Here is a 25,968-nt window from a genome sequence, read left to right as displayed (position 1 = left end):
AGACATCCACATTAGGACTACAACAACCATCATGCAATGCTGGCGTCACAGACTTCTGTTTATCGAAGTGCGCGTTTAGTTGTTTTTTTTGAGAAAGATAATCATGAACCACGAATAGTTTTTCATATGTTGTGGGATTATTTGTGGAGAAAATCAGTTTTTTTTTCTGCAACATGAATACTGCTTCCGGGAGTCGTGGCCGCGCGGCGGTGACGGCTTCCTTTCCGCTCCGGGTTCCGCTGCGTGTTGCTGCTGGTGGGTTTGTGAGGCTCCGGGAATCCACGTCTAATCTGCCGCTGCACCGGCCATCGCGCTAATATTCATTTATAATATAAATCATCGCTGTCCAGATGTTACTGCTGTGATTTCCGTTTATTAAATACCCGAACTTAGGTCCGATTAAAATGCGCTTGGCCCGGCCTCCTCTGTAACCAACAGAGAGGCCGAGACTTGGCCTTAAAGGAAACCGGCGCTTGTAGCAGCCGGAGGTTAAATGCACCCCTGCTGGGGTAAAGGTGTATGTCTGAGTGATGACGGGCGGGCAGGAGGATTGCGGGACGTTATGTCTGTCCTTGATTGAACAGTTGATGTGTGAAGTTGTGTCTCTTAGGTTGGTCCTGGTTGTGTACCTTAAAAAAAAACCCACCCACTATATTGTATGAACGACGTTTCAGTCTTAGAGGGACTCAGCGGGTTAGTCAGCATCTGTGGAGGGAATGGGCAGACGCGTGTAGGAAGGAACTGCGGATGCTGGTTTAAAGCAAAGAATGACAGACACAAAATGCTGGAGTCACTCAGCGGGACAGGCAACATATCTGGAGAGAAGGAATGGGTGAAGTTTCTGGTCGGGATCTTTCTAAAGACTGATTTAGCCAGTTGTGCTAGGAATATGTATGGTGAGGTCCAGGTACAATGACGACCCTCCCCCTCACCTGTATCCATCTATCACTTGCCTGGCTGGTCTACACCCACCTCTTCCTGATTTCTCCCCACTATTAGTCAGTGAAGAAAGGTCCCAACTGAAACGTCTGCCCATTTCCTCCACAGATGCTGTAGGACCCCCTGAGTTCCTCTGGCACTTTGTGTTTGGTTCAATATTACAGAATCTGTAGTTCCTGGTGTCAACCTTTCAGTCTTATTGGCAAAAATATTGTGGGAAATGCCACTTTCATTTTACAATGGAAGTAGGTCAATGTTCCTAATGTTTTGTATGCCTGCCTATTTTTCCTTGTGTAATCACGCAAATATGTTTTGAATGGATTATTTGTACTTAACAGTAGCGCAAAATGGGTCGTGTAATCAGAGGACAGAGAAAAGGTGCAGGGTCCGTCTTCAAAGCCCATGTGAAACATAGAAAAGGTCCTGCAAAGTTGAGAGCAGTGGATTTTGCTGAACGCCATGGTTACATCAAAGGTATCGTCAAGGTATGTACTGAGAAGGAACTTCATTTGAATTTTCATTTTATGGTTACAGTAAGTCCTATCTAATGAGTTGAGCAAGTATCAACTGCATCTTGCCTTCAATGAGCAAGTTCCTGGCAAGTTAAATTAAAACATAATAAGGGAGGTGAATCTATGCAATTCATTGCTACAAATGGTAGTTGAGGCCAGTTCATTGGGTACTTTTAAAGCGGAGATTGATAGGTTCTTGATTAGAAAGGATGTCAAAGGTTACAGAGAGAAGACAGGAGAATGGGGTTGAGAGGGAAAGAGATCAGCCATGATCGAATAGAGGAGCATACTCGACAGGCCAAATGCCCTAATTTTGCACCTATGTCTTAGATTTTTATTTTGTTTTCCAGGATATAATCCACGACCCTGGTCGCGGTGCTCCTCTAGCAAAGGTAGTATTCCGCGATCCGTACAGATTCAAAAGAAGGACTGAACTGTTCGTTGCCGCTGAAGGTATTCATACTGGTCAGTTTATCTATTGTGGCAAGAAGGGTAAGTGTGAACAAAAACATAATCGTCCCTTCATCGTTGTGCTTTTAAAACTACCGTATTTCCCGGCAATGAAGACGCTATTTTTTACCCTAAAATAAGGCCCGAAAATGTACCTGCGTCTTGGAGGCCAAAGGTTAGATTGTTAGCCAAGATAGACTTGGCTACCCCTCAGTACAGCGGCTGTAAAAGGACAGCACTGCTGGGGGGGTAGGGGGGAGAGTTCCTTCCACAGTGTGTGGGGAGTCTGGTCCGGGTCAGCACGGCTGAGCCGCCAGGGGAATAAAGTTGCGGATTGGGCAGGAGTGTTGTGAAGGATCATGCCGGCAAATCACTCAGTAGCTCGGGTGGCTGCGAGCGGAACCAGCCACCACCTCAGCACCTACTGCCGGCTGGCCCGCCAGCCAGCCATGGTGTCCTTCGGCACAGGCGCAACCGGTGGTGGTTGGCGGGTGGCTACTGGGCGGAAGGCTGGCTGCTCCATCCCGGGCTCGCTCTCTCCCCCCCCGTTATGTGATCTCCCTGAGCCAGGAAAGTCCCTGTCCCTCAGACCGGAACTGCAGGCGAAGATGGAGGCTCCCTGGTCCTCATTGCCTCCTTGAAGGTGTTTCACATCTTCCTTTTTACTGACTAAACCAGGGGTCAACAACCTATGGCCCATAACCCGAAATCAACCGGCCTGCAGGCATATATTTTTTCAATTAGTTGGGCGCTACAGCTAGTCCCAGGCCTCGCAGGTGACCTGGGAACTGCAGAAAACTAATTGAAAAACATGTGAAAACTATTATTGGTATGTATTATTACTAATTTATGTAGTATTAGTATGTATTATTACTAATTAATAATTTAGTTATTATGTATTATTACCTCCATTTATTAACTATGGCGATAGATGTGGCCTGCCATCCGCTCACAAACATAGGTCCTGCCCCCTATGCAAAAAAGGTTGCCGACCCCTGGACTAAATCAAACCGTTGATCCTGTCCCGCCAGCTTTTTTCAGAATTTAGCACCTCAAAATGGGGGTGCGTCTTCGACGCAGGAGCGTCTTCTCGCAGCCATCCCAGCTATTGAGCGTCTTCTACACCATCTAGGCAACCTAGATGGTGTAGTGCCAGTAATATGTTTGTGGCTGCAGGAGTCAATACTTTAGAAGCTATCCTAAGACACCACATGTATAAATTCATTTGCAGGATAAATGACTCTAAAAATGTGCTTATTGTGGTCTTGTCAAACATAAGGGTTAGCACTACACGCTACGAATCCCAGTTGTGGACACTGGTATCGTTGTCTCGTTGTAGGACATTGATCATCTTTTAATCTGGATTTTTAAGTTATGTATTGTGTTTTTAAAAAAATATATAAATTATGATGTTTTTATAAGTGATATACCAAGATTTTATATGTATTTATGATATTTGATATGCAATGCATTTTTAATGTCTGGACCTTGAGTCTGTAATAAAGTTTATTATTATTATTATTATTATTCATTGCCGGGAAATACGGTAATCACTTTATCCAGTTATAACATTATCCATCACTGTACGATAATTAGTTTGCAGTGATTTTAATTTTAAAGTAATTGTGTCTGAATTGTATTGGAGTTGTTCTGAAAGTAGAATAAGCAAGTTCGGTATCTCAATAAACGCAAAGAATCATGGGATTTGTCAAAGGTCATTCGGGATTTTAAAAACACGACCGCAGCGCTGTATAAACTGTATAATAATTGTTAACTATTCTACCAAGGAATTGATCTAGAATTCTGTCAACTCAATAGCTTCCTTTCTTGTTCTGCTGTTCACACACTGCTTACACAGTCCCAGTTCTAGTTCAGTTAATTAATCTGCATTTATGAGATATTCATAAAGTTAAAGAATTTATTATTTTCATTTAATCCTTAATGTGTTTGCTACTGGAATAAGAACATATTACTTGTGTTTAAAACATTGTCTTATCTTTATTCATAATTTATATGTAAAAATATATTTAATCTGAGGCAGGCAGCGACTGTATCAGTGTGATGTGGACTGATGCTTTACCTACAATGCACAGTTAAGGCAAAGATTCATGTCTGAGGAAAACAGAGTACAACCCTGTGAAGGAGTCGCCAATCCGATATAAGACATTTAACTGCAAAATGCCTGCCCTTTCGTATTGGATAGATTGAGTGGAGGGTCTGTGCTATTCCAAGTTTGCGGTGGTTGCCGTGAGTTTCCTCCGGCCATCTCGCCCAGTGCACGTTGACCAGCACAGTTCGCCAGCCCTTGTTAGCAGAGGCTCTTTGTGCAGGTGTTACCTTAAGCCCAAAGGTTTTGTGAGGGTTCTGCGTTAGGATCAGGCACGCAGCGAGAGGGCGATCAGATCAGCCCAGGTTGCCAAAGAGCAGATTTTAAAGAGTCATTATTAAACAGTTCAGTCTGCGCCGCATTGCCAGCTCTCTCTCTCCCAGATCCCCCACTAAAACTATCAACAAAGTCTGACTGAAAAAATGTTCCCACTACTGAACATTATGGGTTGGCTCCGCATTTGCCCACTTACGGCTCAAATTGCTGCAAATTCTCATCATTTTCACCGCTCGGCCACCCAAACCCAACTCCCAAATGTGTGCCCTGACAGACTGGAACTAACCTGAGGTTAAAGCAACAGCATCTTTATTTAAGCCAATCCACCTCAAAAGTTTAACCAGCCTGTTCGAATCCAATCTGAATTGTCCAACCTACACAGCACATTCTCCTTGTTTCCTGCAATCCAGGAAGGTTGTTTAGATAGGAATGTAAGGATTGTCTCAAATTGGTTGACTACACAACTTGTAATTCGTGTAAATCAATATCGAATTTGAATGGCAGTGACTCGTGCTAATGCCCGGGATTTGATAATTGACAGGTCCGTTGCAGGCATTCTTGCATTTTCAAAGCTGGTGCTGTATTGAATCAATAGTTTAAATAGGTACAATTGTGGATTTGTGCAGCCTGCAGTACACTGTGGCCTACTGCTGACATATTTGATGGATACATTTATTTATAAATCTCAATGAAATGAATACGCAGGTCCGTACATACACAGTAATTCAGCTGGCGAGTGATTATCCCGAATGACCCATGCACGCGCAGTTGTAATAACGTACTCGCTTATTCATGTAGTTCCTTGTAATTGATGTAAAGATTCTCCTTAGCTTATGAATATCAGATTTGTGTACAGCCTGTACATGTGCACAAGTGTTTGGAGACTGGTGACATGGATTTCTCATTTGCTGTAGGGCTCTATACATCTTCTACCCTGAAGTACTCTATTTGTGCTACATTTCTGACTTGCTAATTATTCGCTGTTCAGGTTAGGGACAATGTACGGGAATCTTGCCATAACCTGAGGACTGCCCGAGTCGAGAAGCTATATTGAATAAAATTTTGGATTAAAGAATTGTATTAATAAAGTTTTAAAAGATTTGAACTTATCCAATTATTTCTGAAACCTTGTCTTGATCCCTTATTAAAATTGTGCAGAGGAAACTGAACACATCGCTTCCACAATTATCCTCCTCCAATGCTATCTTATGATATCTCAGATAATCTCAGCTGTAATTAACATGGCATGTAATTCCTGTATCTTTTAAGCCTTCACTCTCAATGATGTTGGTGTGCGTCACCAGCAAGATCAGCCTTTATCCGTGTATCTCCATTCCGGATTGAGTTAAACTCCAACCCAGTCTTGAAGCTCTGTCTCAACTGTTTTGCACTCTTCGCTGTTACCAGTAACTGACTTGAAGTTCTTCCCTGGCAAAAGTTATTTCGATTCTGCTTTGTAATTACTGGCCCTTTGTTGCAAAACTCTGCATGGTTCATACAGGGTTTCCTTTTTACCTAAGTAATCATAACCTTGTTTTGGCCCTTAATACTCCTTCCTCCTGAAATCACATTTGACTCGCATTGCTCAACCAAAGCCAATATTGCCTACCTTAGACTTCTTGGACCCCAATCCTGTAATATATTTCTTGAGTTATATCTTGAACATTGAACTGGAATTTCCTATATCTGGCTGATTAACAAAAAATACATTTCATTGTACTGGCTTGTGTTCCGCAGTGAAGTGAGATGGTATAAGTACCTTGCATCGGAGAAGAAAAATCTTGGCTCAAGGTGGTGGGCAGTGGGAGTTGTCATACTTTTAATTGCTGCTTGGATGTTAATTTAACATATTAGAATTGGAACTAAGCCATGTAACTATGTTTGAAGTCATACATTTTCTATGTGTTGATTAATTCTTGGGTGAAACTCTTGCTTGCAGCTCAGTTGAACATTGGCAATGTCCTTCCTGTGGGAACCATGCCAGAAGGCACCATTGTGTGCTGTTTGGAGGAGAAGCCAGGTGACCGTGGCAAACTTGCCCGTGCGTCTGGGAATTACGCTACAGTCATCTCCCACAATCCTGAGACCAAGAAAAGTCGTGTCAAGTTGCCATCCGGTTCTAAGAAAGTAATTTCTTCTGCTAACAGAGCTATTGTTGGTAAGATTTAGTTTACTGTCCTGTTTATTTCACATTGAGTTTTCAAAAATGTTTTTATGCAAATTAAATTTGGTTTTATAGTTAATATTTACACAGTAATTTCTATATTTTTAAAATTCATTTATCTTCGCTTATTTAAACTATGTAATAATAAAAATAAGTAACATATAACGCAAGCTGGGTATTTCTGAACAAAGTTTTTACTTCCAATGCAGGTGTTGTTGCTGGAGGTGGTCGTATTGATAAACCAATCTTGAAGGCTGGTCGGGCTTATCACAAATACAAGGCCAAGAGAAACTGCTGGCCACGTGTGCGTGGTGTGGCAATGAATGTAGGTTTAAATAATATAACTAAGCAGTTATGTTTATCAATTCATTTGTTTCTCTCCCAGTCTCAATCTGATTAAGCTATTGTCTTGTCCATGTTTCCAAGTTATTCTTTCCTCTTTCACAGCATTTAGACTATTTTTTTAAAACTGCTAAACTTGTCTTGGCAAACAATTGTCCTTACCCGTTTCAGATTTGTGCCCAGTTCTCATATTGAAGTTGCTTCAGCTAGGTTTCTTTCCCTCACAATAGATTTAAACAATGTCATGTGATTCAGATTATTGCAGTAGTACAGTATGGGCATGTTGTTATGCAACCTTTGTTATAGTCAACAACCAATTAATCTAGCTGCACTTCCTCTATTTAACCAGCCAAATTATATCAGTTAGAGGCAGAGAATCTCCAGCATTGAAGGTCTCGACACTGCATGATTCCTTCTGGAGTCTACCCAGTTAATTGCCTGCTGTTCCTTATTTATTGATTGCTGAGCAATACCATTCACATTTGTTTTTATGTGTATATCTCTTTACCAATGTCCAAAAAAAGCTGAAGTGCTGTCTTTTTGCAACATGATGTCTTTGACCCATCATTGGTGGCTAATTCTTACGGTTTCAGGAAATGGAGATTTGAGGATTCTGATAAACTTACCAAGATTGTGAAAAGCTTTTGCCGAAAAAACTTTTCATTGTATACATCACAAACTAAATCTTACATTTGAGTTGCAAAATATGAAAAGAATAGTGAGATACCACCATGGGAATGGATTTATTGTGATCCTGTTTTTAATAGCCAAGAGATTTTCTGACACGAACATAATAGATAAGAAATTAGTGAAATAAAATAATTCTAGGTGGCCAAGTGAGTAAAAATGTCAAACTGAGAATGTATCTCTATATAGCATTCTAGCAATAATTAAACCAGACACATTAACTGACAGAAATAATGCAGAGGTTTTTATAATCTGATTTTATTTCTTCCACAGCCTGTAGAACATCCCTTTGGTGGTGGTAACCACCAGCACATTGGGAAGCCGTCAACTATTAGAAGAGATGCTCCAGCTGGTCGCAAAGTTGGTCTTATTGCAGCTCGTCGTACTGGTAGACTTCGCGGTACCAAAACTGTCCAAGAGAAAGAAAATTAATTTCTTGGTGTGATATGTCCCTATTTGTCCCAATAAAAATATCTTAAAATCCATTTGTTTTTGTTAAATTCCTGTTAATGTTCAAATAAGAATATGTACATCCAATTTAAAGCAATCAAGTGCAACAAACTAAATTTTAGTTGTTCCAATATTGGGAACAAGTAGGTAGTGCAAAATTTGATAGTGCAATCATTACTACTCAAGGTAGAGATAAATAAGGTCTGGATCTCCCATTGCTTCAATAATTCAGTTGATCATTTCACTCCATATTTAGGTTTATTTCAATTCTCCAAACCATGGTCACAAGCAACTTCCAAGATATTGTTTCTTTTAAAGACTCGTCTGTTTAGTTTTGATTTACCTGAAAAGGCAACTGAATCAATATTCAAGTTTCCCACGAGACTCGAATGTAACTGATAAATCGGTAAAATGGGCAGAGCAATGTTAGATGGATACATTTAGGGAGGACTGGTTAGTACATACATAATCAAAAGTAGGGGTTAGGTAGTATTGAGAAACGGATCTAAGTGAACAAGGATGCCTTAAGATGGCAGCACAGGTAGATTAGAGGGTTAACGACTAGGTCTCTTATATTCTTTGTCCTGGTTAATAAAAGTAAGAATTGAGTTATAATACAACTTTATATATGAAAATTAAACAAGCAGAAAGGTAAACGTGCCAATTTCCCTTACCTTCAAACTCACATTCTACAGATATTCTGTGCCTTCCAGTACCATTGTTGATGGTACCCAAAGTGAATCTTCACTCGGCACTGCAGCTGCACAAAAGCCTCTCTTCCCAGAAATCTCTGAGAAAATAACCATCTTAGTGATTCAGTAGTGTTCAGTAATTGCAATAATCACAGCGTATAGTTGACAATGGACCACAAAGAATTAAAGGCAAAGTTGATTTGATTATTGGTCTCAGTCTGCTGTCACATATATCAGCTTGCATAACAAAGTCCTTGAGATATCAATAAAAGAGATTGGATAAAATCAAAGTATTACCGTTAGAATCACTTGATGCTAAAGTTACTCATAGTGAAATGCAAATATTGTCAGGCTCAGACCTATTGCTACCAAAAGCAGCTATACAAAGGTCACTCACAGAAAATATGGCACCTGTCGGAAGCACTATATCACGAGATAGAAGGGGAAAAAATGAACTTAAATTACAAACAGAATTAAATGGAATTGTAAATATTTGCATTCCGATTGGGAAGTAAACATTTCAGGTATTTCATTAATTGTACAGATCCTCCTACAATAGTGTATAGGGCATTGAAATGGATTGTACTGCCCAGTGATGTTGGTATTTACGATCCACTCAACTCTCCAACAGCATTTTCTGTTATAAATCTATTAGCATAACATTCTTTAGCTTACTCTCATATACCTGTGCAGTCTCCAATTAATACATTTTAAATATACCCTCAAATCAACTCAACCACTCCATGAGGTAAGCAACTCCCACATTTCTCATCAATCTCTGGGTAAAAAGCTTACTTCAAAATTTCTACATAAACTTCTTGTTGACTACATATTGACAGCCTCTAACATGTGCTCTTCCTCACAAATGGAATCTATCTCCTTGTCTGTTGAGAGTTTCTACAAGTTTGAAAGCCTTGATGAAAAATAAATCTAGTTCATGCATAAATATGTGCCCATCCATATTACATCATTGTTGTAAATTAACCGTCACTGGTACCTCAGACAGGCATAAAGTGCTGAAGTAGCTCAGCGGGTGAGGCTGTATCACTGGAGGAAAAGGATAGTTTCAGGTTAGAATGCTTCTTCAGACCATAAACGTCACCCATCCTTTTTCTCCAGAGATGCTGCCTGACCCATTGAGTTACTTCAGCACTTTGTAAATCGTCAGTATAAACCAACGTCTGCAGTTAGCAAAATTGAACATAGAAAAATAGGTGCAGGAGTAGGCCATTCAATATGATCATGGCTAGAATTAGTACCCCGTTCCTGCTTTTTCCCCATATCCCTTGATTCCTTTAGCTCTTAAGAACTAAATCTAATTAATGAAAACATCCAGTGAATTGGCCTACTTCCGACACATCACTGGTACCTTCATTCTTTTTTTAATATGGCAACCAGATTGTACCTGTCTTTGCTGAGATATAAAGCGCTGCATTATGTCTTGGTTTGCTTGGTAATTTTAGAAATTATTTTATTAATGTTAAATAGCTCATATTTCTAAAGCTGTGGGCATTATCCTTGCAAAATTATGCACAACTCACTGCATTTGTTCAGGTTTGCAGCCACGTGAGAAATGGAACATATTAACAAATGAAATGACAGACGAAATGTTCACTGTGTCAATAATTCAATTTCTTTATTGTTGCTAGGGGGAGTTTAGTTGTAAGTATACCTCTGTGCACAAAAAAATACCAAGTGAAAGGTCACAGTGTGACTGTAGTTTCAGAATTCAATGTCAGGTCATGGCCAAAACCATAGCCAGCCACACTTGGCATGGAACTCTGCACAGTCAATTTTTTTAGTTTTTTTTTAAATAAGAACACAGGACAAAATGTTCCTTTTAATTCATGTTCTTTTTTGAATTCAGCAAAATAATTTCTATAAAATAAAACTGCAAAATATTTAAATATAATAGGATGGGTTGAGTCTGTTTCGCAGGGGTATTTGGTTTGAGACAAATTCCAAAAAAATACACATTCAAGTTACCAATTTTTTTTCTTAAATACAGTATTTACTGATTATTTCCTCAAAATCCATAAACAAAAGGCTACTTTTGGAATTGAGTGAGAATCCTGCAAGAATCATGACTAACCAGCAGTTTTTCTTAAAATTACAACCCTGCTTATATCTGAATTAGGCTGACAGGATGGGCAAGGAGCTAAGACAATTTCCTGTTTTCAAGTAGAATTGTGACTGCAGCAAATTAGTGAGATATCCCCACAGTGGCAGTCGTGAACATCTTGATTTAATTCTACTTCACTGGGTTGCAGTACAGGAGGGAAGTTTAGAAATTAATCTAAGTAAGCTCTACCAAGGAAATAAAACAAGCACACCATGTACTGTCTATTATGCTCCAGGCATCCTGGCATAGCAACTGTTGCATATATTTTTTTCCTTTAAATTCCTATAATTCAAAACTAATAATCCTTTATCCCACCCCATAGACTGCCAAATATTAGATCTGAATATATGTGCAATTGAAAGCCACTTATACTCACATTTTTCTCCAATTGAACCATCAAGGTGTAACAGAAAAGAAAAAAAGCTCTGAGCAGAGCAATTTTTTTGCTCAGGGATTAAAAAACTGCTGTCATTAGGATCATTTTTCATTGGCTACACTAATCTGATGTGAAGCCATGCTAAATGTTACAGCATAACTAGAGCTTACAAATGATTTAACTAAGACCCGAATGAAAAAAAAGGGCAATGAAAAAGAGTTCCAGAGCAACAATACATCACCATTGTCCCACATCAACCAAATGTTAAAAAGTCACCATCAAATAACCCAAAGTAAAAGCAACTCCGGTGGCATGAGTTAACATGTTTTTTTTCGTCTGGTTGACATGGTCATGTATTTTGAAAATAATCAGATCCACACTGCCATTAGGCAGATTACCCTCAAAGCTGAGCACAGCTGATAAAGCAAAGATTAGATTTGTGTGTTTTGTAGGTCTGCAACACTCCTCAAGCAAATCTGCATTGCTGAGGATTTAACAGTCAAACATTAATATACTATATACACCTTGCCATTTATACATTAGCATCAGGCCATTTATTACAAAACACTATACACTTTTCCACTGCAGGCAGGTTATATGTCAACAGCAACTGCTCTGCAGGGCAGACAGTGAATAGACTCTTCCCACTCCAGGTCGGACAGTATCTTTTTTTAAAAAGGTATTTGTTTCACTGGTGAAGACGGACCCAGAGAAGTGAACTGTAAGGCCTGGGCATGTGCTTGAGCCAGTGTCTTTATCAGGTACATTGGAGAATTATCTATGTTAATCTTTTGTCTGTGATGCAGGAATGTCTTCACTGCCTTCCCAATTTTCTTGTGCTCGCTGACCAGTTCGCTGAGGGTTGTTCATATGATGTGCCACCGGACCCGTGTATGGCTGACCGTGCACATGGTTATTCTGCTAATGGAAACAATGAATTGTTTTAGAAGTCGAGTTAAATTAAGGAAGGTGCATAATTCTACGCAAGCTAATATGAAATACAGAATATATCAGAAAAGTGCAGTAATGGTACAGGATATAACTGAACTGTGAAAAATGGTGTCTTTGTTGAAGTTTGCAAAGGCAAATAGAACAGCAGTTTTCTTTAATCGATAACTAAAAGAAAGTGAAAGATAGGAATAAAGAAACAAAGGAACCACTCAGTAACAGGAATAAATACTTGGCATGCAAGGTACGCTACAAACCTTATCCTATGGAAACATCCCTACAATCAATAGAATTATAAGATGAACTACTTGGAGAGGAATGGATCTTGATCCCAGAGTTTGTGATTGGAACACTTGACATTTTTTTGCTTGACCAAAGGAGTGTGACATTTTTAAGCTGGTTTTACTTGGATGCTTTGCCTCCATAATTGGCATCAGGGAACCACTAATACCCAGAGACTCAGCTTCAATCCTGACCTTCAGTGTTATCTACAGGGAGTGAGAAAAGGCAATGGGGTTTCCTCCCATATCCTTAGCTTGTGTAGGTAACCACTTTAAATTGCCCGAAATGTATAGATGGTACAGTCTTGGGGTGGGGGAAGGTAGTGATGGACATGTGTGGAAGGGGAGTAGGAATAACATGGGGGGATTAGCATCTGAACAGTGCACTTACTGGGACTGTGTTCCCACTCTCATTGAATTGAAACATTGTGTTCGCTTAAGTAACATCTGAGGTTTTATGAACATCGAATGCTCCCAATTTTGTTAGTCCTTGCTGTCTCCTCCCCGTCCTCAGTTCCCCTGCTGTCTCCTCCCATCCCCCAGCCTTCGGGCTCCTCCTTTTTCCTTTCTTGTCCCCGCCCACCCCCGCCCCCGATCAGTCTGAAGAAGGGTTTCGGCCCGAAACGTTGCCTATTTCCTTCGCTCCATAGATGCTGCTGCACCCGCTGAGTTTCTCCAGCTTTTTTGTGTAACATCTGAGGTTTTATTATTCTGTACATGCTGTGGCCATGCTGTACAGTCAGCAGAAACTTGGATGGCTAAAGGACCTTTTTCTCAGATGCATTTCTCTGACTCTAAAATCACTGCCTTATGTGGCAATTCAGGCAGTGTCTTTCTTTATTCAGCATACCCACAGATTGCAAACACCAGAAGTTCAATAACTTAAACTTTATCTTGAGAAGTTCAGTCAGTAAAATAAATCCAAGCTGTCAAAAGTGGAACATTTACCTGTTGATACTGGGAGTTTGGAGAATGCGGGTATAAAGGAGCATCTTCTGGTGGGGATGAATCATGATCTTCTGGTGCATCTTGATCATCTTGTTCCTACAACATCAACAAATTTATTTTGGAAGTAGGAAGTAAACTTGGTATAAGGAAGCATAGCACAAAAATAAATGAAGAGGGTGAGAAGAACATTAGCATGATTGTGGACTGATTGTGGACTTTGGAAGGGGTAGGATGGGGACCCATAGTCCCGTTTATATCAAAAGGTCGATGGTGGAGAGGGTCAAGGGTTTCAAATTCCTGGGCGTGCACATCTCTGAAGATCTCTCCTAGTCCGAGAACACTGACGCAATTATAAAGAAATCACATCAGCGCCTCCACTTCCTGAGAAGATTACGGAGGGTCGGTATGTCAAGGAGGACTCTCTCTCGAACCTCTACAGGTGCACAGTAGAGAGCATGCTGACCGATTGCATCGTGGCTTGGTTCGGCAACTTGAGCGCCCAGGAGCGGAAAAGACTGCAAAAAGTTGTAAACACTGCCCAGTCCATCATCGGCTCTGACCTCCCTACCATCGAGGGGATCTATCACAGTCACTGCCTCAAAAAGGCTGCCAGCATCATCAAGGATCCACACCATCTTGGACACTCACTCATCTCCCCGCTGCCTTCAGGTAGAAGGTACAGGAGCCTGAAATCTGCAACATCCTGGTTCAGGAATAGCTCATTCCCCACAGCCTACTCAACTCAAACAAAACTCTGAACATTAATAGCCCATTGCACTTTATCTGATTATTTATGTGTGTGTGTGTGTATATATACACAGTGGCTTGCAAAAGTATTCATGCCCCTTGAACTTTTCCACATTTTGTCACGTTACAACCACAAACGTAAACGTATTTTATTGGGATTTTATGTGATAGACCAACACAAAGTGGCGCATAATTGTGAAGTGGAAGGAAAATGATACATGGTTTTCAAATTTTTTTACAAATAAAAAACTGAAAAGTGTGGTGTGCAAAAGTATTCAGCCCCCTTTACTCTGATGCCCCTAAATAAAATCCAGTGCAACCAATTGCCTTCAGAAGTCACCTAATTAGTAAATAGAGTCCACTTGTGTATAATCTAATCTCAGTATAAATACAGCTGTTCTATGAAGACTTCAGAGGTTTGTTAGAGAACATTAGTGAACAAACTGCATCATGAAGCCCAAGGAACACACCAGACAGGTCAGGGATAAAGTTGTGGAAAAGTTTAAAGCAGGGTTAGGTTATAAAAAAATATCCCAAGCTTTGAACATCTCATGGAGCACTGTTCAATCCATCATCCGAAAATGGAAAGAGTATGGCACAACTGCAAACATATCAAGACATGGCCGTCCACCTAAACTGACAGGCTGGGCAAGGAGAGCATTGATCAGAGAAGAAGCCAAGAGGCCCATGGTAACTCTGGAGGAGCTGCAGAGATCCACAGCTCAGGTGGGAGAATCTGTCCACAGGACAACTATTAGTCGTGCACGCCACAAATCGGGCCTTTATGGAAGAGTAACAAGAAGAAAGCCATTGTTGAAAAAAAGCCATAAGAAGTCCCGTTTGCAGTTTGCCACAAGCCATGTGGGGGACACAGCAAACATGTGGAGAAAGGTGCTCTGGTCAGATGAGATCAAAATTGAAGTTTTTGGCCTAAATGCAAAACGCTATGTGTGGCGGAAAACTAACACTGCACATCACCCTGAACACACCATCCCCACTGTGAAACATGAATGCTTTTCTTCAGCAGGGACAGGGAAGCTGGTCAGAGTTGATGGGAAGATGGATGGAGCCAAATACATGGCAATCTTGGAAGAAAACCTGTTAGAGTCTGCAAAAGACTTGAGACTGGGGCGGAGGTTCACCTTCCAGCAGGACAACGACCCTAAACATACAGCCAGAGCTACAATGGAATGGTTTAGATCAAAGCATATTCATGTGTTAGAATGGCCCAGTCAAAGTCCAGACCTAAATCCAATTGAGAATCTCTGGCAAGACTTGAAAATTGCTGTTCACAGACGCTCTCCATCCAATCTGACTGAGCTTGAGCTATTTTGCAAAGAAGAATGGGCAAAAATTTCAGTCTCTAGATGTGCAAAGCTGGTAGAGACATACCCCAAAAGACTTGCAGCTGTAATTGCAGCGAAAGGTGGTTCTACAAAGTATTGACTCGGGGGCTGAATACTTTTGCACACCACACCTTTCAGTTTTTTATTTGTAAAAAAAATTGAAAACCATGTATCATTTTCCTTCCACTTCACAGTTATGCACCACTTTGTGTTGGTCTATCACATAAAATCCCAAATAAAATACATTTATGTTTGTGGTTGTAACGTGACAAAATGTGGAAAAGTTCAAGGGATATGAAAACATTTGCAAGCCACTGTATATATATATATATATTCAATGGTATATGGTCACACTGATCTGTTCTGTATTTATTTATGCCGACTATATTCTGTGGTGCTGATGCAAAGCAAGAATTTCATTGTCCTATCTGTGACACATGACAATAAACTCTCTTGAATCTTGATGTTGTAAAATAATCAATAAATGGCATGGTGAGGAATAAGCTAGCAGGGGATATGAAAGAAAATAATGGACAAACTCTACGCTGATGGATAATGGGCAAGCTGCAAGGCAGGTCTACTTTTACATACTGAAAGTAAAGCACCAAGAAAACGTTTAATGCCTTACCTCTTCAGGGCACAGTTCACATGCTTTTGCAAGAGTCATCCTGGCACTGTGTGATCTCTCAAGGAAGTAGCCATTTGAGGTTTCATTACTTTGTACAGGCGGTGACCAGTTGTTGTAGGTATACTGAGGATTTGCAGCATACGGCCTCCGCTCCAACTCATCACCGAGCCACTCCACTGCCCAGGTCCACTTTCGTTTCAAGTCCCCATTACTCTGCAGATGAATTTCAACAAAATGGACTATAAAACCTGTTTCCTTAATTTTAATATCACCCACACTTCAAAAGGACTTCATAAACTATTGATTTCCATTGAAATTACAACTCTAATTTTCATTTTTGAATGTGATGAAATATGTGAGCTTTCCGTGGCAGCGAGTAAGGAACAGTAGACTAAACAGTCTTTTGAATCTGGTCCACATTCACGAAGATGGATGATTCTATCCCACATAACTGACAATATTCTTGTCATTCCAACATTTAACTGGCAGGTGACACAAGGAACTGCAGATGCTGGAATATGGGGTAGAACACAAAGTGTTGGTGCAACCCAGCGGATCAGGCAGCATTCTCTGGAGGATATGGATGGGCCAAAAGGATTCGGCCCCGAAAACCTTTTCATGTTCTCCAAAGATGCTGCCTGACCCGATGATTTACTCCAACATTTTGTGTTCTAAACATTTAGCTTATCTGCTCTTATTGAACTTGCCCTTTCCCTTCTCATCCCATTGCCCACTCACATTATCTGTTGATACCCCTTTGCAGACTCTAAATCAACTTCACAGCTATTCGCCCACTTAATTTTGTATCATCAGCAAATGTAAGTGAAAATAACACTAGCCCGATGTTATTATTATTTATGGTGAGGGTTCAGTAATGAACTTTGTGGCATCTGATGGGTGATTGTCTGGTAATGTGGTCTGAAAACAAGACATTTGGTCTGCAAAAGAAATGTGTTCCATTAGTTCCCCTCTTCCATTATAAATGACGTTCTCACTCGGTTTCCTCGATATCCCGCAGCTCCGCTCTTACTCCCCCTCTCCCCATTCGTAACAAGGACAGAGTCCCCCTTCTCCTTACCTTCCACCCCATCAGCCGTCGCATAATAATAATAATAATAAATTTTATTAATGGGCGCCTTTCAAGAGTCTCAAGGACACCTTACAAAAATTTAGCAGTTAGAGGAAAAATATGTAAGGGGAATGAAATAAATAGTAGAGACATGACTAGTACACAAATTAAAGACAGAATTCAATTCAAAACACAATATGAGGCAATTCATGCACAGATGAAAAGGGAGGGGGACGTGGGGCTAAGGATAGGCAGAGGTGAAGAGATGGGTCTTAAGGCGGGACTGGAAGATGGTGAGGGACACAGAATTGCGGATCAGTTGGGGGAGGGAGTTCCAGAGCCTGGGAGCTGCCCTGTAGTATGTAATCTGCGCCACCTCCAACGGGATCCCACTGCTGGCCACATCTTCTCATCTCCACCCCTTTCTGCTTTCTGCAGAGACCATTCCCTCCGAAACTCTCTGATTAACTCGTCCCTTCCCACCCAAACCACCCCCTCCCCGGGTACTTTCCCCTGAAACCGCAGGAGATGCAACACCTGTCCTTTTGCCTCCCCCTTCGACTTCATCCAAGGAACCAAACAGTCTTTCCAGGTGAGGCAGAGGTTCACTTGCACCTCCTCCAACCTCATCTACTGTATCCGCTATTACAGGTGGCAACTTCTCTACGTCGGCGAGACCAAGCGCAGACTCGGTGATCGTTTCACTGAACACCCCCGCTCAGTCCATCTTAACCAACCTGATCTCCCAGTGGCTCAGTGCTTCAACTCCCCCTCCCATTCCCAATCTGACCTTTCTGTCCTGGGCCTCCTCCGTTGTCAGAGTGACCAAAGAATGTAATAAAATGCAAGGAACATTGTTAGTTCGGACAGAACTGGTTTAGAAAGATTGGGCAACATTATAGAGGTGGTTTGTGTGGTTGCAACTTACCTGGAGAATCTGGTAGGCTACAGGACAGGAGCTGAAGAGGGCAACCATGCATTTAATACACTGATATGCTCTCTTCTGATAATGGTTTTTAGATCGCTGGATGGTGTCAAAAAGCCCATCTCTATCATCAGGAATTCCCTTTAGGGCATTATGAATCCTGCAAGGGAAACAAAACAAAATTCACAATTCAATTTTCTATATGAGAGTAGACTCAAGATATTTGAGGTTATCTAATCATGTGGGGATCACACGTTGATGTAACATAGAGAAACTCACCTGTGGGTTTGCCATGAGTCTTCTATAAGCAAGATTTGTAAAAGAAGATCTAAGTAGGGCCTAAGTTCATAGGTGTAAGAATACGCCACCTAGGAATTAAAAATAAATATCAAATGGTTCACAATAAAGTACAACATTATCAATAACAAAAACAAATTTCAGAGAATAGAATAATACACTCAAGTTCCCTGCCAGAATGGCTCAAGAATCTTTACAGACTAGGTCTCAGAATATAGGCGGACAGCGTATTATGGCTTTTCAAGCTACGGAAATTTGCCCCTTACAGAATTAACAAATCACTATCTAAATATAAGGGGAAAAATATATCTTGCAGATTTGATGTGGGGGGAGGGGGGGAATAATCAAAATACCAAAGAAATAACAAATTTTGTCCATTTTTATTTTTTAGTCACTCAATACTATGGGGCAATAAGATTTGGATGGAATGGCAACACCTCAGTCACAGCTGAGTCTCTTCTTTGCAATGCTCTCTCCTGTCGGTGGGCATGTGAACTGATGTCTGAGTGCAGCTCTGCACGCTTTTCATCTGCAAGGCATTTTCTGATGGGTTGCTTTGCGGGGCCCCTCAGTAGCCTTAGGAAGCTGCTTAACGTAATCCCTCAGCCTTTACTCCCCCTTCACTAAATGACTGTATTTGTCCTTATTATCCCTTTCTACACCTTTCTCCCATGAACCACAATCCTGAATCCCGTCCCTTTCCCTAACATTCCTACTTTCCAAAACCTATCCTGACTCATGAGCCTGCACATTAGAGAGAATGCCTGACATGAAAGGAGGGTATCGGCTGTTACAGCTGACCCAATCAACAAGGTGACATCATATCCAAATCTTTATGAAGCACATTGAATGATTAAAAATAAAAGTTGACAATATTTGCTGCTCCTCCAACGCATGTCTTATCCATCCCATGTCTAATGTTAGCCTCTACTGATAAATAAAGGTGGTGGGTCACTGTGTCATTGCCGAGAATCAGTATGTGACAAATTGCTAAATTTGAAGCCTCACTTCGGTATTTTGAACAGTGGTTGCTCTGGAAACAATCCAAGTTTCTTGCATTCAGCAATCAGACACTGCATAAATCAAACAATGCAGCAAAATAGAACATTTTATGACCTTAGCTGAATAGAGCCTCTTTTGCATAATGACCAATTTAACTTTCTGGATTGAAAAACACCAAATGAAATAGGCCTGATCTCCAACACTGCTTTTAGTCCTTCAATAGAGATGAACAGTTGTAAATAAATTATGTTCTACCCCTCATTTTTATTTATCTTCTAACAAAGTGAGAAACATTATGAAACGCGCATTTGTATCTTGATGTTTGCCATACTTTTGAATGCTTCAAGCTGCAAAAACTGAGCACATTGACCTACACACCAAGCTGAAACTCCACATCTTCATTATGTTTAAAATAATGTTTTCTCATCTTCTCTGTATTCCAAATGGCAGGGCTTTTTATCTTACTGTTTCCCCATTTTGCACCTTGCCCTACTTCCAAGCTGCCTCTCTCACCCTCTTGAGGTCTTGAATAGGAAGAACACATTGGAAGAGACTATACAGCCCTTCAAACCACCAACATCATTCAATAAGACTGTCATTTAGTGAGATGAAGCTGCATGATCCGTCATTCCTACCCAGTCTCCAAGTCTATCGATTCCATCTATCAACTTTGAAAAATCTCAGTCTTCATTATACTTAATGGTTGAGTTGGGACCTCATCAACTCAATCTATATTTGTCACTGTTGAAAGGACAGAATGTATGCAAGTTTGCAACTGATTGATAGGTGGGGAAGTAAGCTGTGATACTACAAGGGAATATAGAAACATTAGAAGGCAGGTGAAACAAGTGGACAAAAAGATGGTAATTAAAGTATAAACTGAAAATCATACAAGATTGTCCTCTTTGGAAAAAGATAAAGCATTTAAAATAGATTGTTTTGTGAGACTGGGAGTCCTTGTAAAAGAAACACAATTAACTATAGAAAATATTTACAAAGTTAAACTGAATGTTGGCCTTAACTTCAAAAAGGTTACAGTAAAGTCTGTTACTACTGTATGGGCTTTTATGGGACTACCCCTGAAATACCTAGAACTGTTTTTGTTGCATTTAAGGATATTCCTGTCTTGGAAGCAGTGCAAGATGATTCATGAAATTGATTCTTGGATAATGGAATCATCTAAATTGGGGAAATCAAGAACGATGGAGCGTAATCTCAAGAATAGATTATGGTGGTATATTTAATAGGTGATATATTTAAGATGAAGAAAAATTACTTCTATCCAAAGTTCATCAATCTCTGCAATTTCCTGCCCTGAACAAATCTGCTTGTCCAAAATTAACAATTTCCCATTTAGTTCCAGCACTGAATCACTGAATTTTGCCTTCTCCGCAACTGATGCTGCCTGTGTTACAATTTTTTGTTTTACCATTTTCTGTTTTTGATTTCACATGTTCAACAACTGTAGCATTGTGCAATTCATGTTTTTACTGATTTTTCTTTTAATGTAATCCTCAATATCAATCCTTCCCAACCCCCAAAAAATTTTCAGACCTGCCAGAGAAGTTCACTCAGTACAGTGGAAGAAAACAATGGATTCTCCCAGCAACAAAAGCGCAGCAGTTTGATGGTCTCTTCAGAATTGCTGCAGTCTTCAATAATCTTTTTCACATAACTAGTTCGTACAAACAGGATATCTGCCACACTCTGCTGAATTGGCATTATAGGTTGGGACAAATTAGGATCACCATAAGGATTTGACAGGGGTGGATTTCCTAAAAGAAAATAAAAGTTAGTTACTTGTCTGAATATAAAAAAGTGCAACTTAACTAAAAATTGTTTCATTTCCATCATAGGGAGTATTACATTTTCTTCCTCAAAAGCAGTTTAAGTTCACTTTAAATACTCCACTCTCCCTCTGAAGATGAGTGCCGGGATGGAGGAACATATTAAAAGATACCTTCAAGGTCGGCAGAGAAGCAGCAGGTGAAGGAGCGAGTGCGACTTAGCTAAATTGGCTGCAGAAGTTAAAGTCTTGGTGAGTTTTCAAGAGTGGGTCATTTAAAAACTGGTCGGACCAGCTTGCAACATACCTTCAAAGTCGACAGAGGAGCGGCAGTGAAGGAGCGAGTACGGGGGATTGGCTGCAGAAGTTAAAGTATTGAACAGCAAATAAAAGTGGGGCTTGCTCTAGGGGGAGAGGCCTGTTGGGGAGCGGGCTTGTTAAGGTCAAGTGCCTTGGTGAGTAAAGTGTGAGTCTTTGGCTCGAGAGTCTTGCCTTGGTGAGTAAAGTGCGAGTCTTTGGCTCAAGAGTCTTCGGCGAGGACGCTGAGGCAAGGAAGTTACACTTGATCGAAATTTGTGATTTTTGCCCACTGAAGAAATGGCAGGCAAGTTCAAAGATCCTATAGCAAGCAAGATAGATCACTCGACGAAAAAGACGTAGTACGGTCACGGGCAGATTCATGGGTAATTTTCGGCCCCATTTCCGTAACCGGCTTCCGTCTCCGCACCAAAGATCCCATAGCGGAGCAAAGATACTAGTGCGGAGACGGAAGCCATTTACGGAAACATAATTGTTAAAAATAAAAGTTATTTGGTAAAAATCTTCTCCTCATTTTCAGAATTATAATTTATTAACACAAACTGTTCCCCCGTAAAGTTGATTACACTGCGAGTCGGGTCGGGTTACTGAAATGGATTTAAAAAAGGCCCACGTTCCGATCCGTTGCATACTACACGTCAGCCCATTGCATTTAGAAGGAGTGGTCTATCTTGTTCCGCTATAGGATCTTTGGGCAAGTTGGTATAGTGTGTTTCCTGCAGGATGTGGGAAGTCAGGGACACCGCTGGTGCTTCTGGAAACTACACCTGAAGAAATTGTGTCCAGGTGCAGCTCCTGAATGAACATGTTGGGGAACTGAAGAAGCAGCTGGATGACCTCAGGGCCATCCGGGAAAATGAGAGTGTCCTGGACAAGACCTTCAGTGAGGTTGTAACACCAAGGATACCGGAGGAGCGAAGGTGTGTGACTATGAGAAAGAGGAGTAAACGTGGAGTGCAGGAGACCCCGATACCGAATGAAAACAGGTACACCCTCTTGGGAGCTGTCGGGGCAGATGACCCTTCCAGTCCGAGCGGTGGACAGGTCGGTGGCACACATGAGTGACTGTCATATGTTGAAAGAATGGAGCGACTGGGCTTGTATACACTGGAATTTAGGATGAGAGGGGATCTTATTGAAACATGTAGGATTATTAAGGGATTGGACACGCTAGAGGCAGGAAACACGTTCCTGATGTCCGGGGAATCCAGAACCAGGGGCCACAGTTCAAGAATAAGGCATAGGCCATTTAGAGATGAGGAAAAACATTTCACCCAGTGAGTTGTGAATCTGTGGAATGATCTACCTCAGAAGGCAGTGGAGGCCAATTCTCTGGATGCTTTAAAGAGAGAGTTAGGTAGTGCTCTTAAAGATTGCGGAGTCAAGGAATATGGAGAGAAGGCAGGAACGGGGTACTGATTGTGGATGATCAGCCATGATCACATTGAATGGCGGTGCTGGTTCGAAGGGCCGAATGGCCTACTCCTGCACCTTTTGTCTATTAATGGAAGGTTAACCACCACCCGTTCCTGCACCAGAAAGAGTTCAGCCAGGCCCATCATCATGTTATTTTCAAGATATATGGCACAGTACTTCAAATATTAAGGAAATCCCATCTGATATCTGGAAAATAATTAACTGAGCACCATTTTGTTGAACATATTATAACATGAACCTGGGGGGAGGAAGGGGGAAAGGCATGACATCTAAGGAGAGGTGATCAGTTATTTAGAATAGTCATGCAGATTTTTCTCATTTCAGAGGATTAGAGAATTGTGAAAATTTAAAACTATCCATCTCAAATATCAAACACTGAGATCAGCACATTTTTTTGTCAATAATGGAATCGTTAAACAAAAACAAACTAAACATACGCAAGCATCAACTGCAAGACATGGGATGGGCATTTTGTCCTTTAGTTTCCCAGAACAATAGTCACAAATATTGCTCCCCTTAACGAATAAACTTCTGGTTCCAAAGACACACTTCTGGTCATGGGTTCTTACCATTAATTGAGGACTGCATGCGTGATGATACATCACAGCAACGGACTAACTGTGATACCACAGCATAAAGTTTTCCTAGTTCAGCATACTGGTATTTGATCGGTGGTCCTGGGCCTTCATCCAGAGCTACCAGCATAAACGTTGCAGGCACATTTAGTTTCAGTAACTGTGTCTTTTCTGCCATACCTGGTAAAAACAAAATTTCCAAAACAATGGAATGAATTACAACTTGCAATGAAGACACTTGTGACAGGTAACAATATTTCCAACGATTCCTTTCAGCTAAAAATCATATGAAGATAATTCACATTAATTATTAACTCTGAAACCTGGAAATGTGTTAATCTTTTGTTTGGGTAGTTGAGTGTTCCATAAATTAGGCACACCAGAGTATTTTAATAAATAATTCAAACCAGACGATTAGGTACATAATGCATATGCAAGTTTTTAATATCATACAGATAATTTTTGATGTTACTTTCCCCAAGGCAGATTCCCAAATCAAATAATTCCATACAAGATGTGTTACAATGGATCATATCAAATTGCTTTCAGATGCCTTTTACTGAAGGCTATCCAACCTATCACAGAGTTTTATAATAATACTAGATCAAGTGGGACCCGTTGGGTCCTGTCCCCTCAACGCGCGGTTGCGAGGGGGGGGGGGGGGGGGAGCCTGCGGCATTACACACACACTAACCGCACCCCCCACTCACACATGAACCACCCCCCACAAACACTAAATACCCTCCTTGATATTATATTATTATTCATTCGCTCCCTTTACCCCATCCCCCGCCCTATCCACTCACGCATAGCCCCCAGCTCACAGGCGCGGCTATAGAGGGAGAGGGAGGGGGGTAGAGAGAACGAGGGCAGAGACAGCGGGCAGGGGCAGAGGGAGCGGGTAGAGGCAGAGGGCAGAGGGAGCGGGTAGAGGCAGAGGGCAGAAGCAGAGGACACAAGCAGGGGCAGAGGGCAGCGGAGCAGAGGGCAGGGGGCAGGAGCAGAGGCCAGAGGTAGCGGGTAGAGGCAGAGGGCAGAGGTAGCGGGTAGAGGCAGAGGGCCGAGGACAATGAGAGGGCAGCGACATAGGCAAAGAGCGGCAGCAACCTCCCCAGCATGCGCCGACACGAGGACCCCCAGCGAGGGAGCGAGCAAGCGAGCTCTTCAGGCCAGCGCCTGATTTCATCTCCGGCTGCGACTTTTGAATAACGAGGGAGAGGAGGGAGGGATGGGAGGTGTGACGTCACTCGCAGCGCGAGGAAGAAGGCATGCAGACCCATTGTGACATCATCAGCGAAATAGTCTTTTTAAATTCAAAGTTTTGTCAGATTTTTGAACATTTTCATTAATAACTCGAGAAATAAAGCATGAAATTTTCAGATAAGGTGAATTTGGACTCCAGGGGAAAAATGTCTACCGGAATATGTAAAGATTTTACCGTTAACGTGCCGTTTTTTCGCGAAGATGTGATTACACACAAACGCACATAAATGAATACACTTCCAAGATCAGAGTTTAAAGATATCATTTTTAGTTGGCTTCATTTGGGCCTTTTCTTTTCCTATTCCTGCTCCACTGATACATCTTCTTTAGAACCTTACTCCCTACCATTTAAATGTTTTTGTAGCATTTATATTTGGTGAAAAGACATCCGTCTTTGTTCTTCAGGCACATCTCAAGTGAATAAACTTGTGTCAAAACTTTCATTCATTCTGATGAAAGATCATTGACTAACAACTAAATCTGCTTCCCTCTCCAAATTTGCTTCCTGCACTTTCCACTATTATGAAAAATTCATCTTATTTTGACGTTGAACAGAAGCTGATATACCCATTACCAACAGCATGTCTCATTAAAAATAGAATCACCCAATATAGTTCACACAATATTTAGAGCACAGGTTTTGATCATAAAGTCAGGATGGAATACATGAATAAAAAAAGTGATCACAAGAGCTGATTTCTATTTTTTTTTTTTTTTTTTTTAATGCAATGGCATGTGTGAATAGAGCTAATTTGCAATGAGCATGAAAATTAAACAGTTAAGTTTCTATCTGTTTCCTACAGCAACGTAACTACAATTTAAAAGTTGAAAGCAACTTCTAAAACATGATAAAATACTTGATTTATCCCCCCTCCCCACAACCTCGAAGGATCTGAACAAAAATTCCATCTTAAAAGGAAAATTATACAATTTGGCAATGGCAGTAAAAATGAAGCATAATAAGAGTTTCAGTTGCACTCTTACCCAGATTTGCATACATAACAAAGAGATTGAAGTACTGTGTCAAGTGCCTCCCATGCTCGGATACTTCTCGTCGCAGTAGATTCAGAACAGCTCTGAGAAGGTGATCACTGAGACTTAAATTATCAAAAGCCTGTTAAATAATTAAACAATTATCAGCCCAATGGTTAAGATATTTAATAATATATTCCTATAAATATACAAATACAGCCTGGTAATACACTTTTTTCATCCCGCTCAATGGACTGAAGGAAATTGAAATTATTTAATACTTGATAGATCAATTTTGTAGCACACTTA

At 40.9% G+C, this 25,968-nt stretch overlaps 2 protein-coding genes across 8 annotated transcripts in view; one reads left to right on the top strand and one right to left on the bottom strand.

Moving 5' to 3' along the window:
* Window positions 1-119: 119 nt before the first annotated feature.
* rpl8 (ribosomal protein L8) lies at window positions 120-7,962 on the top strand. 2 transcript variants are annotated; one of them, XM_055644632.1, is made up of 6 exons: window positions 120-255; window positions 1,278-1,424; window positions 1,802-1,943; window positions 6,224-6,442; window positions 6,658-6,773; window positions 7,751-7,962. In XM_055644632.1, the coding sequence occupies exons 2-6, from the start codon at window positions 1,287-1,289 to the stop codon at window positions 7,907-7,909; spliced, it is 774 nt and encodes a 257-aa protein (XP_055500607.1). In that variant the 5' UTR covers window positions 120-255; window positions 1,278-1,286; the 3' UTR covers window positions 7,910-7,962. The 2 variants fall into 2 exon arrangements, with proteins under 2 accessions (XP_055500607.1, XP_055500608.1); XM_055644633.1 differs by lacking the exon at window positions 120-255 and adding an exon at window positions 478-610.
* Window positions 7,963-11,647: 3,685 nt separating this feature from the next.
* usp9 (ubiquitin specific peptidase 9) overlaps window positions 11,648-25,968 on the bottom strand; it is a 219,781-nt gene continuing 205,460 nt past the window's right edge. For 4 of the 6 annotated variants that reach the window (XM_055644622.1, XM_055644621.1, XM_055644624.1 and 1 more), the window contains 8 exons: window positions 25,672-25,801; window positions 23,419-23,604; window positions 20,863-21,083; window positions 18,289-18,377; window positions 18,013-18,169; window positions 16,016-16,228; window positions 13,295-13,390; window positions 11,648-12,038 (listed from right to left, as the gene is read on the bottom strand). In XM_055644622.1, coding sequence (XP_055500597.1) covers window positions 11,901-12,038; window positions 13,295-13,390; window positions 16,016-16,228; window positions 18,013-18,169; window positions 18,289-18,377; window positions 20,863-21,083; window positions 23,419-23,604; window positions 25,672-25,801 — 1,230 coding nt within the window. In that variant the 3' untranslated portion in view covers window positions 11,648-11,900. The remainder of the gene's footprint in view (window positions 12,039-13,294; window positions 13,391-16,015; window positions 16,229-18,012; window positions 18,170-18,288; window positions 18,378-20,862; window positions 21,084-23,418; window positions 23,605-25,671; window positions 25,802-25,968) is intronic. The other 2 variants (XM_055644623.1, XM_055644625.1) reach the window with 1 other exon arrangement.

Source organism: Leucoraja erinacea, chromosome 13, assembly GCF_028641065.1.
Source record: "Leucoraja erinacea ecotype New England chromosome 13, Leri_hhj_1, whole genome shotgun sequence".
NCBI lineage: Eukaryota > Metazoa > Chordata > Chondrichthyes > Rajiformes > Rajidae > Leucoraja > Leucoraja erinaceus.
The sequence above is the reverse complement of the archived record's forward strand: the minus strand, read 5'-3'. Positions and strand labels throughout refer to the sequence as shown.

Excerpts from the sequence above, each read along its gene's own strand:
- rpl8 (XM_055644632.1), top strand. The coding sequence starts at position 1,287 with ATGGGTCGTGTAATCAGAGGACAGAGAAAAGGTGCAGGGTCCGTCTTC. Across the intron at positions 1,944-6,223 it reads TATCTATTGTGGCAAGAAGG|CTCAGTTGAACATTGGCAAT; the intron begins GTAAGTGTGAAC and ends TCTTGCTTGCAG. Across the intron at positions 6,774-7,750 it reads TGCGTGGTGTGGCAATGAAT|CCTGTAGAACATCCCTTTGG; the intron begins GTAGGTTTAAAT and ends TTTCTTCCACAG.